The sequence below is a fragment of the Narcine bancroftii genome, chromosome 10, assembly GCF_036971445.1.
Source record: "Narcine bancroftii isolate sNarBan1 chromosome 10, sNarBan1.hap1, whole genome shotgun sequence".
NCBI lineage: Eukaryota > Metazoa > Chordata > Chondrichthyes > Torpediniformes > Narcinidae > Narcine > Narcine bancroftii.
Window position 1 is genome coordinate 4,136,935 of NC_091478.1, and position 18,724 is coordinate 4,155,658.

The 18,724-nt window shown below is 37.1% G+C and overlaps 1 protein-coding gene across 8 annotated transcripts in view; it reads right to left on the reverse strand.

Annotated features, from left to right (window-relative positions):
- Nucleotides 1-1,460: 1,460 nt before the first annotated feature.
- Nucleotides 1,461-18,724, reverse strand: part of ppp2r2d (protein phosphatase 2, regulatory subunit B, delta) — a 40,358-nt gene continuing 23,094 nt past the window's right edge. For 3 of the 8 annotated variants that reach the window (XM_069899625.1, XM_069899628.1, XM_069899626.1), the window contains exons 3-10: nt 16,206-16,357; nt 12,609-12,777; nt 9,387-9,499; nt 7,658-7,835; nt 6,617-6,781; nt 3,865-4,034; nt 2,716-2,807; nt 1,461-1,761 (exon numbers count right to left, since the gene is read on the reverse strand). In XM_069899625.1, the coding sequence (XP_069755726.1) occupies nt 1,482-1,761; nt 2,716-2,807; nt 3,865-4,034; nt 6,617-6,781; nt 7,658-7,835; nt 9,387-9,499; nt 12,609-12,777; nt 16,206-16,357 (1,319 nt within the window). In that variant the 3' untranslated portion in view covers nt 1,461-1,481. Of the gene's footprint in view, nt 1,762-2,715; nt 2,808-3,864; nt 4,035-6,616; nt 6,782-7,657; nt 7,836-9,386; nt 9,500-12,608; nt 12,778-14,763; nt 14,875-15,506; nt 15,657-16,205; nt 16,358-18,724 lie in introns of those variants that run through there. The other 5 variants (XM_069899632.1, XM_069899633.1, XM_069899629.1 and 2 more) reach the window with 5 other exon arrangements.

The window sequence follows — 18,724 nt, forward strand, 5'->3', positions numbered from 1 at the left end:
GTCAAGGTATTTGGGGCAGGAGTTTCTGAAGTGAAACGTAAGCCAACCACCTGTGATTCAGTCTCCAGAGTGGTATCCACAGAGTCATAACTGGCACTTACAGGGTAGGAAGAGGTGGTGGTTTTTAAGCCAAAATGTTTAAAAGTAGGATTGTATGTCATTCACAGGGCATTGTATGAAAATTCACAACTTTTCACCAATTCAAGCTATGCACACTTTACTTATTTATACAGAGGAGTTTGATTTGGAGAAAAGACATGAAAGCAACCAACATTTAAAATATATTTTGGTAATGAAATTCATTAAAAGTTTGTATATATTTGTGAGAGAGAGGCAGAGAAAAACAGACACACATGGAGGAGAAAGCTTGGCATACAGAATACACTTAGCATGAACATAATTTTTAATTGTGAATGATAAAGAATATTAGCATCATTTGAACTGAAAGGGATAAATAGACATGTCATTATTCGGACAGTGCAATGAATCATAATTTAGATGCAGGATGAGGCATAGAATTACTGCCAATTTCCAGCAATACCAAAGCACAGGGAAGCACTTTTATATATTATTGTTTGAGGGAAATGCAAAAGAACTTGCTTAATTTTCCAGTTCTGGTCAAATTGGCTATCCAAATAAAGAAACCAAGACATCTGAATGATATTTTGGAACACTATAAAAATATATCTATTTTTAATCTCAACATTTAGTTAGATTTTTCAATTATTAGCTCTGTGAAATTTGGTACAAACCACATTTCTAGTGCCGTACAATAATGCTACTCAAGTGCTGAGAGAGTATAAAGTTACCGCACAATGTTAAATTTAGCTGCTTCAAATCACCTTTAACAGGACATAATTGCAAAACAAATCTACAACCATAACTTCAGATTTAAACACTCATCCTTCCCGATTGCTGTAAATGTAAGAAGTACTTTTTACACTAGGTGTTAGGGTCATAGGTAGTTGGTGAGTAAATGTTCCAAGGGAGAAAATATATACTCAAACTGCTCAAAGCCATTGAAGCATTCATACTCAGGACTCTTGAGCCAAAAGGAGGCCAGAGCAGGAATGTTTACAGGTATAATCAAACACAACTCTTATTCAAAAGGCCAAAACTATACAGGAAGAATAGATTATACAGACATAAAACTCTGCCCTGTGATTCACTGTTTGTCCTTTATCAGAAAGGAAAGTTTAGTCTTGATTAAATAATGATTAGAAGGAGAGCAAATACGCCCAGCACCGTCTTTGCAGGTTGCTTCTGGGGGGGGGAGTTTCTCGATTCTAAAGATAGAGTTGATAATAGTCACGTCCCGAATGAAGGCAGAAATGCATCACTAGAATGAATATGTTATTTCTTTAGCTGGATCATAGGTTAAAGGATCAAACAGATTAATTTTGCAGAATTTGATTTTTTTTCTTGAAGAGAATGGCTGGGTCGAATCAAGAAAGAATGTCTTGTCCCAAAACAAGCTAATTTTAATTTACTTTGTCCTGGAATATATACAAATGATTAGTTGCAGCAACGGCTATGATATTTTCTTTAGGATGCCAAGCTGTATGCAAAATCTTCTTGTTGAAGTCCAGACTATCAACACTAATTTCGTCTTTCTTCCTTTTTCCACCTGTGCAAACTTTGCGTGGTTTCAAGATGGCACGTGGTTTACTGCTTTCTCGAGATGCTTCGAGTGTGATGTCGCGTTTGGTATTTCTATCAAACATTCGGAAGAAGTTGTTGTATGAGCCGGTCATGATAGCACTGGTTACAGGTTTTAAAATAAAAAGCAAAGCAATGTTACGACAAAAATTCAAAAGTACATCGCATTCAGAAAATGACCGCAGATGTGAAACTACTTTGATATCAGCTGTGAAATAATTATTTATAGAATTTAAAAAAGATATACCAATACTAACTTTCCCTACAACTTTCTACAAAAGCAAGCAGCAGACATCACAGCCAGGGAGGTCACTTACATTTCAATAAGCTGTAATTACAGATACCATCACTTAATATTGTTCACTTTTCCTCCTTCCATATTGGAAATCGGTTCAATACTCATTGAAATTAGTTTTATTATTTGCATAGTGAAAATAAATTTAATTTGGTGGAATTTGAATGGCTAAGATCTACCTGCATTTTCAATTCCCAAATTGGAAGCACTTGTGTGATGTTGGCTTTTTCAAACTCAAAGCTTACCAGGAGCATTTGTACAACAAGGAAGAACATGCAAAAAGGTATACTAACAGTCTCTCCTAGAACACATAAATGGAAAACTGTATGTAACTAAAACTTCTTGACCCAGAGGGTGGTGAATCTGTGGAATTCATTGCCACAGAGGGCAGTAGAGGCAGGTTCATTAAATCTATTGAAGAGGGAATTAGATCTATTTCTTCAGTATAAGGGTATTAAAGGTTACGGAGAGAAGGCGGGGACGGGGTACTGAACTTTAAGGTCAGCCATGATCTCGTTGAATGGCGGAGCAGGCCCGAAGGGTCGAATGACCTACTCCTGCTCCTATCTTCTATGTTTCTATGTTTAACCTAAGACACACAAGAGACTGAAGCTGCTGGAATCTGGAGCAAAAACAATCACTCGAGGAACTCAGCAGGGTCAAGCAGCAACAATGGGAGAAAGTGATTGGTAGACATTTTGGATCAGATCCCTTCATTTCATTGGCAGTAAACACCTACATGTCAATAAGCACTCGAGTACCTGTCTAAACCATTCCAGCAACACTCAAACTTGTCAAAGATGCAGTCATTCTCATACAACGAACATAATTTGCTTCGCAGGTATTCGTGCACCTGGAACGTAGAAGTATTAAAACAAAACACAAATCAGAATTGCAGGTATGTGAGTGAGATCAAAAAGAGGAAAAAAGCTGAGCACTTGCGTGAGGTGTACAGTGGGGGTCAATGAGGTGCAGTGCCCTTGTGGGGGGGGGGGGGGGTTTGAGGGGCAGCGTCCCCATTGGAATTTTTTTTTTGAAAATTAACAAAATTACCATTAAAAAACCAGTCATTTTCACAAGACAAAGGAACAGAACCAGGCCACTAGGCCCATCGAGTCTGTTCCATAAATCTACTCTAACCTATTCTACACTAGTTCCAATTTCCAGCCTTTTCCTCATATCCCATGATACCCTAACTCATGAGATACTTGTCTATTTCTTGTTTAAATACTCCAGGCAGCACCTCTTTCCCAATCTGCACCCAATCCCCAGGCAGTAACTACCACCCTGCATTGGATCTCTAAATAGTGCCATCCAGTCCTGTGCCCAGCAACCAGAAGTAGTGGATTCTCCAACCCTTGCCTTCTCTTTTCTCCCCAACCTGATGGAAGGCAAGAGGTTCCTTCCACAGGACAGCCATCACCTCCCTTGCCCACAGGTCCTGACTTCCCTCTCCATTCACAGGCCATAAAGCGAGTTCAGGATATCCTCCTCAAACAGTTGTAGCTTGAATTTCAGTTAAGGCAACCTCAGAATGCTACCTGAACGGAGCAGTTACTCCTGCCACCTTGGAGGCTGATACTGGGCAACCACCATGTGTCGACTCACTGCGTTTGCTTGCCCCGGCCCCACAGCCAGCACGCGCAGGCACGCCTGCACATGCACAGCCCACCTCTCTCACAGCGCACCACTCATGCGTCAACGATAGGGAAGGGAACAACGAACGAGAGTGTGATTGGACAGCCAATCACTGCTGTAGAAGTAACAGTGCTGGCGAGTGAAGGGGTAAAAAAAAAGTGGAATAGCAATTTTAAAAGTGCAGAAATCAGCAGAAACTTCACGAGGCCCGAAACTGTCGCAGGAAAATTAATTTTCACAAATGCATTTTTAAAAGTGTGAAATATACTCACCTGGTACGTTTCCACTGGTCTGGTTTCCATGTTAACATCCCATACTTTAACAGATAAATAGTCTCTTGTCATCATGTACCGACCGTTATGGCTGAATTTCACGTCAGAAATGGAGGAGATGATTTCAGAGAAAAATGATCTACTGCTTGGATCCTCTGGTTCTTCAAAGACTAGAAGTAGAACGTTAACAGAGATTAGACATCTCGACTTGATCACTTAATGAATTATGTGTCATAAGAATGTTATAACATAAACTTGTTGCTACATGCACAAATCAGAGATCACACATTCTGCAGCAAATGATGCACCTCCAAGCCTTTCAATACTTACGAGGTACAGATCAGAAGTGGGGTGGAATCATCTCCATTTGCTACAAGAATGCAGCTACAATATTCTTAATTCTACACCATTCAGGGAAAAGCAGTCTGCTTGACTAGCCAGTCAACCTAAATCATTTATTCCCTCCACCAGCAGCATACTACTGCAGTACTGAGCATTACCTTCAAAATATAGTGCAACAACCTCTCAAACTCTGCAACCCATGGAAGAGAATGCAGCAGATACATGCAAACGCCAGCATCTGCAGGTTGCACACAATACAGACTTGGAAAGACGTTGCCAATCCTCAATTATTGTGGCGGCTCCCTTACCAACAATTTTGGACTATATAGCATTTAGAATCACTGTACGGTAATTGGAAATAAGGCCATAAATGCTAACTTTGTCAACAATGCCCATGTTCAATGAATAATTAAATGAAGAGAAAAACAACACGAGATACTGTAGGGAGAGGAATTGCTATTAAAAGGGAATTATGAAGAGCGACGATGGACAACCTTGCCAAATCACTTCTATCTGAAGCATCATTTCAATTAAGAGCAGGAATATTGAAATACAAAAGGCTTCCCAAATGAGCTTCAACATTTCAGAAGATCAAGATTCATCTTTAATCTCAACTCTACTTTCTCACAATGTCCCATTTCTTGAGTGCCCAAAATTTTATTGAAATCCATCCTGAGCATACTCTCAATGGCTCAGCATCCACAGTTCTCTGCTGCTTGAAATTCCAAAGGCTCACAATCCTTCTACATCTCATTAACAAAAGGGTAAACGCTTATGTAGAACTAGGAACCTTGTTTCTCGATTCTCAAGGAATAGTAACCAGTTCCCAGTGATTTTCTGACAATTATTATTTTGCATGATCTTTTTAATAGATTCCAAAAGAATTATATCTGTAGAAGCCAAAACTGTTATAAAAACAAAACTCTCCTCCAATATCAAAACACAGATCATTTACATCCTCACAGAAATTATGCTTATTTAATGCCAATTCCACCAATGTACAACTACAACCAATGAATAAACCATCTCTTTAGCTAATTACACTCATGATCTTATTTGCAAATTCACCTCACCAATTGTGGATGTGGTGGAAAGAGTACATGACTGGGTAAGTTCCATAAAAGATGTGATTATAATTCCTCAAGGAAGCAAAGTAGCTGAGGATGTAACCGAGAGTAGATGGAAACTATAGAAGTAAAAGGTTAGATTCAAAAGTACAAAGATCAGAAAGAAAATGTCAAAAAGAAATGGAAGAAACAGTAGTTACGTACATAGGCCATCGAGAACAATTTTCATTGCTGTTTATTTCAAGGGAAGAAAGACAAATTATGGAACTGGAGATGCTGGATTAGCCAATACTGTTTAGGTCATAATTGATTCCTGCTTGAGGCACAGGACCATTGGAGATCAAGGGGTGAATAACGGAACCAGTAAAAAACTGTTTAGCTCTCATACAGATTGCACAAATTTGTCTTTAATAATTTCTTCTATAATCTTGTGCTCTGTGAGTCTCTCACTAAAAATGTACATGAATAATAAAACAAGATATTTATATAGTATTCTGTTCGAGAACAGCCTTCTGTGATTAAAGCTTGAAGAGGTGATTAAAGATCTCCCTGACATTCTTAATTATGATTCAGATAATTGTTTTTGCTTGGCTGTAATAATACTTTACTAGGATTTGGTTGGAATCAAAACCCATTGATAAAGGTAAATGATCTCCTAACAAATAATTTTGTAATCTTCTTCCTTATTTAAATAAGAGAGGTAGCCATAATTCTGTATTCATAGTGTTATGTCGCAGACCAGCAGCAATAGAAATTAACCGAGAAACATCGACATACACTTGTGGGCCTCTGATAAACATGGTTAATGATCGAAGGATAGTTCGAATATTTAGATATATAGACTGACTGATTGAGATCTGTGATCAATAGTCCCTTTAAAATGTCTTCCCTGTACCTTAGAGAAGTAAATACAGTAGATTCAATAAGCAAAACAGAATGTGTCTGAAAAAGGGCCAGCAGTATTGATAGGGAGATAAGACTTTGGCAGGGCAGATTTCTCTCTGTTCAACTCTCCCAATAGGTATAGATTTTGGGATCTTACCACTTTTTTTAATATAACCCAGTTTTTGTAATCAATCAAGAACCTTAAATCGGTCACTTATTGACAGGAAGGTCGAAAATAAATAAATCCAAATGATCTTGTTCTTATCTGGCACAACATTCAAGCAACTATCTGGTTTGATGCCATAAAGCTCGGGGCTTGGAAGGACCAAGAAAACAAGTTGCAAAATCTATTATATATACACATACACACAAAAAATAATGACTCTGAAATTAAAACAGATCGAGCTCTTACTGCAGATGAACCTAATGTGTGCAGCTTACAAGCAGAGTATACTTACACTTGGAATGCTTGTCACAAAGGGCACCAGCGCGCATATCGCAGAGCCTTATAGTCCCTTTGCTGCTACTGTAGGCAAAAACGTTGCACTGATGAGGGTGACATTCGGCTGCTGTAATAACTTCGGTCAGCTCTTCCATATTGGCAGGTTTAACATCTACAATGTCTTTTATAGCTTGTTACGGAATATTTCATTCGTAATTCACCATGCAAACTGTTACCAGTACATTTTAATAGGCTAAATGTACATGAATAGAAAATGCATCAAAACTTTGATGCTCAAAATAAAGATCAGAAGTCAATACAATTAATATATTTGGAAAAGCAATTGCATGAAAGTTCAAAAGCACAAGGAAACAAAAGAATTCACAATTTTAAGGAAGGGAATATGGCCCTTAACCACTTTGTTACCATAAAAAAGTTTGCTTTTGTATCATCGCCTTGGGAAAATTCCAATTTTTGGAGTAAACCCATTTCAGAATAAAGATGACTAATACTATAAAACACAAGCTTTGGATTACGAATTTTCTGTATATGATGTATTCAAAAGCATCGAGTAGTTTAAATTTAGTCAACCTGGTATAAAACCTCATGAAGAAATGAATCTTATTTTTGAGATGGTTTTCCATTTCTCGAGCACATTTTCTCTATTAAAAAAACTCACTCCAATGAAATCAAGAATAGTGCAAATGCAAACTTCAACTGCACTACAATTTTCAAACCACTGATCCAAAGAAGTTCTAATTTACTTATGGAACAACCAACATTTCCTAACCTCATTTGCCTCAGCAGGTTTGACACGAAAAGGGCTGACACTCGAACTGAAGCTCCTGTGGAGGCAAATACATTGCTTTTAACTTATCCTCAAACAACAATAGCTGACATAGATAAAGGGTTGCAAAAGGTCACCTAATGCAACAATAACAATGTCAGTTTTCTTTTTGCAAAAAGCTTAAATGTTGTTCTAGATGAAAAAAAAACTAGATGGCACTAATTGGACATCATAACATAATGGAATAGGAACATTGAGAAAAAAGGATACTAAAACTTCTATCTGTAATTTCTAAATGCCAAAGGTTAATCCTAAGATCATCTGATGAAAGATAGGTTTCATAATCACTATTTACTGAAATTGAGTTAATGTGATAAGTGTGCGCATTTGCAAAGATTCTTCGGGGACTTGCTTCTACCATCAAGTCCATAGGCTTCAGTACTGGCACCTGTTAAAGTTAAAAATAACAATGTTTTCAAACAGAAAATTCATCTTTTGTTTTGAATCACCTTCTAATTTCAAAATCAGAATTTTTAAAAAGCACTTAAAAATGCACAAGCTTTTGAATGCTATGTGGTATTCTCTTGGATGTGTTTTCTATGTACTAAATTCTGAATTAATTTTCTAGAATGCCATGAGAAAAAGCTTGCTATAGTGATTGCAAAATTTGTGAAGTATACATTTCAATTAGATTTATCTGAAGGTAAATTTTTAAAACCTACATTTTCAAACTTTAAGCAAAGTTAATGTTCATTGTGTTGGAGTAAAATTAAGAAATATTCATATTAAGTGCAGAATTAGTAAGACTACAAAAAATCTGAAACAATGAAATACTTGGATACAAACCAGTGCACATCCCAGTTATCGCATCTTTCAGAGCCCCTGAATGCACGGGACTGGGTCAATTATTTTAAAATTTAGAGATTAAATTAAAATTCTGTAACAGCATTTCCAGCAACAAGCCCAATGACACCCATTTGAACAATTAACCCTTATACCTTTGGAACATGGGAGGAAACTGGGAAACCAGAGTAAACCCATGCAGATATGGGGAGAACATACACACTTCATACAAACAGCGGTGATTTGAACCCAGATCACTATTGCTCTAACTGCTCCTATCTCGTCCTGCACATATTCTGGAGTATCGCACAGCTGGTGGCCTAGTCCTAAGAGCAATCACATTCATTTATTTTCAAATGAAGATAACTGCCACATTTGGGTTAATTGGGTGGCATGGTTAGTGTAGCAGTTAGCGTAATGCTATTACAGTGCCAGCGACCAAATCCGGCGTGGTCTGTAAGGAGTTTATACGTTGTCCCCATGTCTGTCTGGGTTTCCTCTGGGTGCTCTGGTTTCCTCACACCCTTCAAAACGTACCAGGGTGGTAGGTCAATTGAATGTAATTGGGCAGTATGGGCCAAAAGGACTCGTTACCATGTTGTATATCCAAATTTAAATCAAAAATACCCTACATCTATTTCCATTTGAGAACTCAGTAAAGTTTATTTTCCTGATTATGGCTGCTATGCAACAATAAGAATGTACATTTAAATTACATTCAGGTTAAATTAAAGAACACCTTTAACAGTTACTAATTCATAAAACAAGAACCATTTTTTTTGCAATCACAACTTGAATGCAGTGTTCAATCAGTTAAAATATTTCATTCATTTTGAAAATTTACTTTTAGCAAGTGAAAATTATATAGTTCAAAGAATTTTAAAGAACAATTTAGATATAGTTCTAAATATAAAAACAACCTTCATACGACCATCTGAAATGAACATGTAGCAAGTTAATTTGTTGACATTTTAATACATTTTAAATTCACATCATGGTAAAACACAAGAATAATTCAATACATGTTTGCACAAGAAATATTTGCAAGCTCTGCCTGTGATGTGGAGCTCTATCTGTGGACAGCTTCTGTGCAAACAAATCAAGATCATCCCAAGTCCATGACAATACCCAAACTAGTTATATCAGCCTCTCATACCCGGAGAGTTGTTATTCTGACAGGATCCCTAAATCTTCCATCTTCTTCCTTCAAATTATAGCCTTCTGCTCGTTTGTCCCTTTCACTTATCTTCCATAATTTAATTGTTTTATCTGAAAGTCAGAAGTTAAACAAGTCAATTGAGAATTTCTTAGTGATGTAGTTCAGTGCAAGATTCATAGGATTAGTAATCTCAATGAACACAGCAAAACTCCAGTAACATTGTTATAGTATGATCATTAAAAAATCTTTTGAAAAGAAAATAATTTGTATGCTGGCTGAAAGGTCCTTTGGGAAATTAATTATTCAGATAATGGTAGACATGAGCAAATAGCACAGAACTCTATGTAAGAGAGGCTCAAGTTTCACACTCAGAAATCATAAAATATGATAATTAACAGATGATAACCTTCTGTGCAATTTGGTCATCAAATTCCCTGTGTTCTAACAGGGATAAACTTCAAAAATGTATCATTCAATTTAAAGGACTTTGATATATTCTGGACATAACGAAAGGCACTGACAATTTTTCTAATACTCAAGTTTCAGTTGTTTTATTTTGAAACCATCTTATTTGAATCACTGAATTTGGACAAAATTAACAAATAATAAGAATACACCCTGGAATATTCCTCTTGACAATGGAATGATGCTTGTATTTATCAATGTACAAATACATTTCACCAATTTTGTTTTGCTCTAGTCCATGGAAGTTTATTTTTTGGTGAATTATTTTAAAGCTCCAGGTTAAAAATTCTAGTCCTAAAAATCCTTATATCTGAACTGGTCCATCTGAGCCCACCATTTAAAATAATGCATGCAAAAAGCTTTCAACCAAAATTAACAGCAACAAAAATCAGCAAGTTAAATTCAAATTCAAATTTACCACACCGAATTTTCTTACAGCAGATTAGAACAATTTTGTAACAAGTAAAATTTCAGGGAAATTTAATAAACAAGATATGATGAGATATTAACAAAAGTTAGAAAAATGAGGAAGCATTTGGGCTTCAACATAATATAAAAGGCTGCATGGATAAAGTACCAGTTTTCTCAAAACAGAGGAACAGAACAACTTTCGAATGTAGGTTTTGAGAGGTGCAATTCTTAGCAACATTGCCATGAAAACATGCAAATTGATTTAGTACTAGAAGACCAAAAACCAAAATATGAAAGAAAAGCCAGTGGCATTCCTCCATAAAAGCAAGGTGATGTGGTTGCCAAATAAAATCCACTATAGGTTTCAATTATGAAAAATGATGTTAAAAGCATCGCATTGCAAAATGCAATTCACAATCGCTGAAGACTTCATTCACCTTTTAAGGTTGTTGGGTCCACATTTGGTAATGGAGCTTTCAAGAACATTTGCAGCAGTCATCTGTCAAATGCTACTGTCTCGCACAGAATTACCAATATTGGAGAAGACGCTGAATCCTAATTCACCGAGGGAGTGAAAACATCACATCGGTCGGTGTGCAATATAATTTGAAGAGTTGTCTGGCTGCAGTTCATATTATTTCTAAACTATATCAGAAAAGATCCTTTTTTAAAGATTTACTTTGCAGTGAAGAAAAGACACAATTTTCAACTGGCTTTGAAATGTTTCAAGTTCTGGATCAATAGGTGATCAGGTATGAAATTTAATAGAGCAGAAAAAAACCTACTGGAGGAATTCAGCAGGTTATATGATTGTAAGAACTGTCAACCTTTTGGTTGACACTTTGCGTCATCAATTCCTGTCCCCTCCATGGATGCTGATCGACTTGCTGAGTTATTCTAGCTTTTTGGTTTTTGTTGCTCCGGATTACAGCATCTACAATCTTGCACCTCCATAGACTCTTATAGGACAGCTACAACTGAAGTTGCAGCCACAATGACTGCCAGATATTCAGCTGTAGTGGTCAGACTGATGGAAGATGCACAGGAAGAATTAGGTAATATATTACTTCATTTCATCTAGTTATAAGCTTGTATGTATAAATCCTGCAGTAAAAATAGACAAACATGACTGAGGGATCCATGTTAGTTTAGGAAGATTGGCAGCCAGGCTCTGATCATGAAGGGGAGAAGAAGATTGTGCTGGCAAGCCCATTCATCTAAAATATTCATCTAAAACAGCAATAATTGCCATTTTAGATACTATTATCACCACCTCCTGCCTCCAAACTGCTATAAATTGGTGATCCAACTGTAAATCTGATTTTCAAGATCAGAATGGGCAATTACATTCCATTTAATACTGGGTTTGGAATAATTGCTGTCCATAGGCCTATTGGAGAGGAAATGAGAAATCAAATTTGAATACCAGCAGGGTGTACTGATGAGGACAGGATAAGAGTCTTGGAAGCAGCACACATGGGAAGGAGTGGAGCAAAGAAAGAGGTGTGGGAAGAAATCGGAGGAATCAAAAGGTTAATATAGCAACCTTGGACACCACTAAGATGAGGATTTCCAAGGAATATTGAACAATGGGCTCTCATGGAATAATATGGTTCAAGTTCTTGTGCAATACTCTGAAAGGACATTGCATAGAAAATGACATTACCTCGTGCACCCAATCGAGAAGTTGCACCAGGATTCACACCCATAAGAACTTCATTGAGTTTATGGAAGGAGCAATATTATGTGAAAATGTTTTACATGTTTCACTCAGAGGAAACAAAAAGATTTTCAATAGTGCAAGGCAAAAAAAAAAATTATGCAATCAAATTTTTAGAACACCAAATCTTATTGGAGTAGAGCTCCAGAGATATTAGTTTTCCAGCACGGTCTTGTGGAGGACCATTCTTCACATGGGTGTAGAGAGTGGTTGCTGGTGGGCTAATAGCACAATACCTTGGCTTCATCATATAGGTACTTGACATTCACACTCACTTCTCTTGATAAAATAACTGGATTGAACAACAAAAGTTGCTGTCCAGTTTTATAAACCTATGGCTCACTTGGATCTAATTAAAGACTTGGTAAAGCACCTCAAGTTTCATATACACTACAGACTGTAGATTTTGTCCAGGTCAAGTTGAGTTTAAAAAAAAACTACTGCTCATGGCATTGTGCAATTGGCTGAGGCAATTCTGCAAGTAATCATCAAGGATATTGTTCACAATATCTAGAATATCAAATCTAAGCACTGAATATTTTTCAAATAATTTTTTTTAAACAACACATTAATCCATCTCAACCAAGATATTTACAAATGAATAATAAGAATCTGAACCTCACCATTTGTAGACAATAAGAAATGAGCAGCATTCTGTTGCGGTAACCACCTGATTTTATTAATTTTTTCCTCAATTTCTAGACTTTTCAAATAATCAAACTCTGGTTCATGACTCTGAAATGTACTGTAAACATTGTATTCTCCTCCTCCATGGTGAGGTCTGCTTTTACTCTGCAAAACAAACAGGAAGTTGTACGCCAACATTAAGGGTATAAATCCAAATTTGATAAATCTTCAACAGCAAAATATTGTGATCTACTCCTATTTCATTCCCAACTTTTGCCAGATCAGATCTGAAATTTTACTTCAGTTCTATGATCTGTTGAGGAATTTGTATAAACTTTGTTTTAATGTGCAAAATCTGCATGTTCAGTAAAATCCCCATTATCTGGTATTCAATGAACTGGAAACTCAAATAACTGAAAAAAAAAGGAAATAAAAATTTTGAAAAAGAAATAAGAATAAATAAAATTTTACATCAAAGTTTAAAATTGTAAAAGGAAATTTTCTCCAAAGCAAGCATTCAGCCAGCAAAGTCCCCTAGTCATGTCCCACTTCCAGCAGCTGCTTGAATAAAGTATCAATAAAGTTGTGTTTGTATACAACGGCTGCACGCACCATTCAGAGTCAGCCAGTGCCGCTCGCTGCTAGGGTGACTGTCTCAAAAGTGTCTCTCTATCCCTGCCTAGTAATTCTATCCTTATTAGTGTATTATATTAGTAAGGCTTTATCTGTAAACTTGGGAGAGGTGGGCTTAATTATGATAGCGGCACGGTTAGCGTAGTGGCTTGCGAATGGGGTTCGAATCTACAGGAAGGTGCGCTTCGGGTCTGACTGGGACATTGGTGTGGTGGTGAGTGGGGTCGTTAACATGAGGAAGGTGTGTCAAGGAACTGACCAGTACACAAGTATGGAAGTGAGTTGGATTGTGTCAAGGGCCTGACCGAGACACCAGGATGAAGAGGCAGCCAAAGCCGCTCACCGCTAGGGTGACTCTTCCAAAATGTCTCACTATCCCTGCCTAGTAAGAGTCTGTATCTTTATTAGTATTAGGTATATTAGTAAGGCTTTATCTGCAAACTTAGGGGAGGGGAAGGGGTTAATTTGGGTGGCAGCACTGTGGTAGGGGTCAGCAATCTGGGTTCAAATTTAAATGTTGTAAGTTACAGGACTTACTTGAATGAAGTGAACTTTACATAATTAAAGACCTGAATATTTAAAAACAAAAAAAATTACTTTCCATTTTGCATTTGTCTTTTGCTTTTTTTTTTAAAAAAGTGTTCGTAATGCAGGTGTATTGGTTAGACATTGTTAGAGAGAGTTTCAGTCAACCGGAAAATTTACATTCCCGGCCATCAGCGATTCCCAAAGGTGCCAGATAATGGGGATTTTACTGTATTATAAAGAAAGCACATTTATTTAAAAATCTAACATGTAGACCAATAATGCTGAAAAAAACTTAATTAAAACATGACACAGTATCTTTTGCTATTCAAAATTTTCATTTTAAAAAACTAATAAAATGTAACAAGTCATTTCATTAGCCATCAAGAAACTGCTCGCTTCCACCTCAGCTCCATGATTGGCCATCAAGAAACTGCTCGCTTCCACCTCAGCTCCATGATTAGCCATCAAGAAACTGCTCGCCTCCACCTCAGCTCCATGATTGGCCATCAAGAAACTGCTCGCCTCCACCTCAGCTCCATGATTGGCCATCAAGAAACTGCTCGCTTCCACCTCAGCTCCATGATTAGCCATCAAGAAACTGCTCGCCTCCACCTCAGCTCCATGATTGGCCATCAAGAAACTGCTCGCCTCCACCTCAGCTCCATGATTGGCCATCAAGAAACTGCTCGCTTCCACCTCAGCTCCATGATTAGCCATCAAGAAACTGCTCGCCTCCACCTCAGCTCCATGATTAGCCATCAAGAAGCTGCTCGCCTCCACCTCGGCTCCATCATTTTTTATTTAAAGTTTCTTTTCTGGGATTTTATTACCTGACATACAACCCTTAATATTACAATATTCACAATTCCCATCAAGCTTTACCACAGAAGACTTGGCCAGCCCTGAAAAACTTGAATGCCATTTTAAAGAGAGCTTACACAAGCAAAATTGCCAGTTGAGAGGCAGAGCAAATAATGGCTTAGAGCTCACCAGTGTAACAATGGTTAGACTATCAGCATTCACCCGCATAACTCGGACAAATTGAAGGAACTTCAGAAAATCCACACATGGAGTTAACTACAGAAAGGTAGAGCTTTCCACCTGGCATGTTGTTTTGTAAAAAGGAAATAAAAACAAATTTGTCTTAATTCAGGCTAATTCTCAAAAAACAAATAAACTGATAGAATCCATGCATCTATGAAATATTTCAACTTAAAATATTCCGTTTTGTTATACTGTAGTATTATAATAGTATTTTTTTTCTCAAGATGATGGTATTTTAGCCTCTTCCTTTATCTCAAAATAAATTTCTGATCTGATATTTTGTGATTTGTGAAATGATCAAAAGATTTGTTAGAAATGCTAAAATTTACTTTCTGGTTTGATAACTGAGATTTCTTCCACTTGATTAGTGTCTTAGCCAGCTTGATAACATAATTGTTACTGAATGGAAGGGATTGATTCCCATGAACAGACATTGACAATAACTGACAATTAAAAAATTTGAAGTCCATGGAATTCAAATTGCTAGATCTTTCTGGGCGGATTCTTCAAAGTCAGCACCAAGGAACATTGTCCTTCACTTAATGGTCAGTAATGAAACAATGAAAAATAAAGCAACCTACATGAAAAAGATTACTTACCATATATGCCGTTGTATTGGACAACCCAGAAACTTAAAATTTTTGTCTTAAAATCAGGGTTGTTTTATATAAAGAGTATAAAATTCTTACCTTGACAACAAAGTCGCAAAACCACCACCATCTTCCTGCTGGCTCCGATGCAGTCTCGCGCATGTCCCATTAGTTATTTGCGAAGTCTCAGCACTCCTCCACGGGATCCATCCACCCATTTTAACTACTGTCAGCTCTGTGCAGGCTTTAAACAGCCTGTTACAGGAGCCAACAGTGGTTTATTTTAAAATATCCAAAATAAAATTAAACCTTTAAATGATAATTTGTTATTAAATAATGTGATTTGTTTTTAACTGCATCCACTGGTCAACGATAAGAGTCAGACTGGGGGTGTGTGGAGTTCATCTTATGCAAAGGGTATCACTCAAAGCCAACATTTTAAATGGAAATTCCAGTCATCCTAAACAACGGCATATACGATAGTTTAGAAAACTGACAGAAAAGATCAGACATGCCAACTTTTGAAAGCTACTCAAAATATGAACAGGTAAACTGTACTTAATAACATTGCAGACTACTTAGAAGTTACTGTGAGGGTGAATGAACTGATATCCAGCACTCACACAAGTCATGGTTTGGATGCAACACAAGCTTTTATTTTACTCAGAAAAACCTTGAAAGTAGTCTACAAAAAGCATCCTGCTGTGGCAATAGGAATTCTTAATGGCAGCGTTACCGTTCCTTTCTGCCTATTTCTATTTAAAAAATAATAGGTATGAAATTGTTGGAGATAAATACCTGGCAAAAGTAGATTAATTTTTTTGTGCCACTGAATTCAAATTCATTACCAACCTCTTGCTCCCGTTGAAATATAACAACTCTGCCACCTTTATCTCCAGTTGCTAGTAAATCTCCAGAGTAGTTGAATTCAACAGTTGAAATTATATCCGCTGAAAAGAGAAAATATAGAAACACTTAGCACTGAAAATATCTCCATCAGTCTGAAGTTTATTTTTATGATTTCCAAGACAAAGGTATAAAATTATTAGATTCCCATAAGAGTAAAGCTCCTAAGTCATTTCAACTCTGAAATACACTGTTGTACAATTTCCAGTATGGTCTGGGCAATATTTATCCAACAATTTTTTTATAAAAAGAAACAAGTTAATTGTATTGATCTATTTGCTGCTTTAGTACTTGTCTTGCTCATGTTGACTACTGTATTTCCCATAATTATACTAGTGTCTACAATAATTATTCTGAAGTATCTTGGTGTAAACAATAACAGAGATGATACCCAAAAAGGATTCACATGAATTCACAAGGATTCCTGGGCATTCATCATGCTTCCCATTGAAAAGAATATGGCACACCCTAAAGGAACCATCCATGTCAGGTCATCTATCAGAAGTTACAAATGGACAACTCCTCGCAACACTCAGCAAGGACAAGCAGCTTGCCCCTCTTCTCCTTTAAACTTCCCAGTTCAGGTTGTCAGTCCTTTACATCACAACTCAAAAATAAATTCCTGTTTACAAAGATGTTACCTCGCTGAAACAAATAATCAGTGAACCGGTGCGGACTTGAAAGGCCAACAAGGCCTGTTTCCGCTCTGTAAATGGTGATATGGTTATATACGAAAATAAAACAACTATTTTGTGAAAAAAATTGAAATTTGCTTTGTATGTTGACTTATTTCTAGACTACTCGCCATTCATTCATTACACCAGATTTCAAACAACTATGAGACGAAAGGAGATAAGAGTTTGATTCAGATTTATTGCCAGAGTATATATATCAGAATTGTATCAGAATTACAAACGGCAATGAGGAAGCATACAGGAGGGAGATAGATCAGCTCGTTGAATGGTGTAATGACAACAACCTTGCGATCAACGTCAGCAAAACCAAGGAGATGATTATGGACTTCAGAAGGAAGTCAGGGGAACACAACCCAGTCCTTATTGAGGGCTCAGTAATGGAGAGGATCAAGAATTTCAAATTCCTGGGTGTCAACATCTCCAAGGATCTGTCCTGGAGCCTCCATTGATCCAATCACAAAGGTTCACCAGCGGCTATACTTTGTGAGGTCTCTGAGGAGGTTCGGTATGTCACCGAAGACTCTAGTAAATTTACAGGTGTATCGTGGAGATCAACCTCGCTGATTGCATCACTGCCTGGTATGTAGGCACCAACTCTCAAGACAAGAATAAACTTCAGAGGGTTGTTAACTCAGCCTGTGACATCACAGGCACCAGACTTCACTCCAACAAGGACATCTACGAGATGGTGTCTTTAAATAAAAAGCACATGCTATCCTCAAAGACCCCCACCACCAGACCATGCCCTCTTCACTCTGCTACCCTTGGGAAAAAGGTACAGGAGCCTATGTGGACAAGTACAAGGGCAGTGATGGGATCAAGTTCAGATGAAAAGACTTCTGATTAAAGTTCAAATGTTGACAATCTTTATTAAAAACTACTGAACTGGTACATATTTTGTTCTAAAAGTACTGTATACATGTTGATATTCTTCATTTATTAGAACATACGTGGAGCATCTTTATTAAAGGTACTGTACATATGTTGACGTTCTTCATTCAAGGTTCATTTGTTGAAAATCTTTTTTAAAAATTGCTTTAACACCTCGTTAAGCCATGCAAGTTAGGTGAAACCGACTTACCTCCAATCTGAGTTACGACCAATCTTTCGAACCCAATTATAGTTGTAAATGGGGGAACTACCTGTAATTCACTCTTTCAAAAGGGTAGATTCATGATAAAACAACTATGCAATAATAACACCGAGGTTGTACAGGAAAAAGTTGATTTTAAAGTTTTACAATTTAAAATATTTCTAAAATCAACTAGAGACATTAGTATTCAATCATGAGAATCTAGATTAAGAAGTGGGAAGACAATTTTCCAAATGGGGAAACAAATGAAAATACTCAAATGCAAAAGGACCTGGGAATCCTTGTACAGGATATCCTGAAGATAAACTTGTATATTGAGTCGTTGGTGGTGAAGGGAAATGCTGGCAATCCATTTCAAGAGGAATAGAATACAAGAGCAGAATGTGATGTGAAGGTTTTATAAGGCAGTATTGTGAGCAGTTTTGGGAGCCTCATTTAAGAAAGGTTGTGCTGACCATAGAGACTTTTACACAGCCCCTTTGTTCTGGGATTCTGCAGCTTTTAAAAAAAAAAACAGCTACACCTGCTGTCTAAAATGCACCGACATGGAATGGTGGGGAGTCATTCCAGTTCTGGCTTAAAAAAAAAATACAAGGGCAGCAGGCACAGTAAAAGTGCCAGAA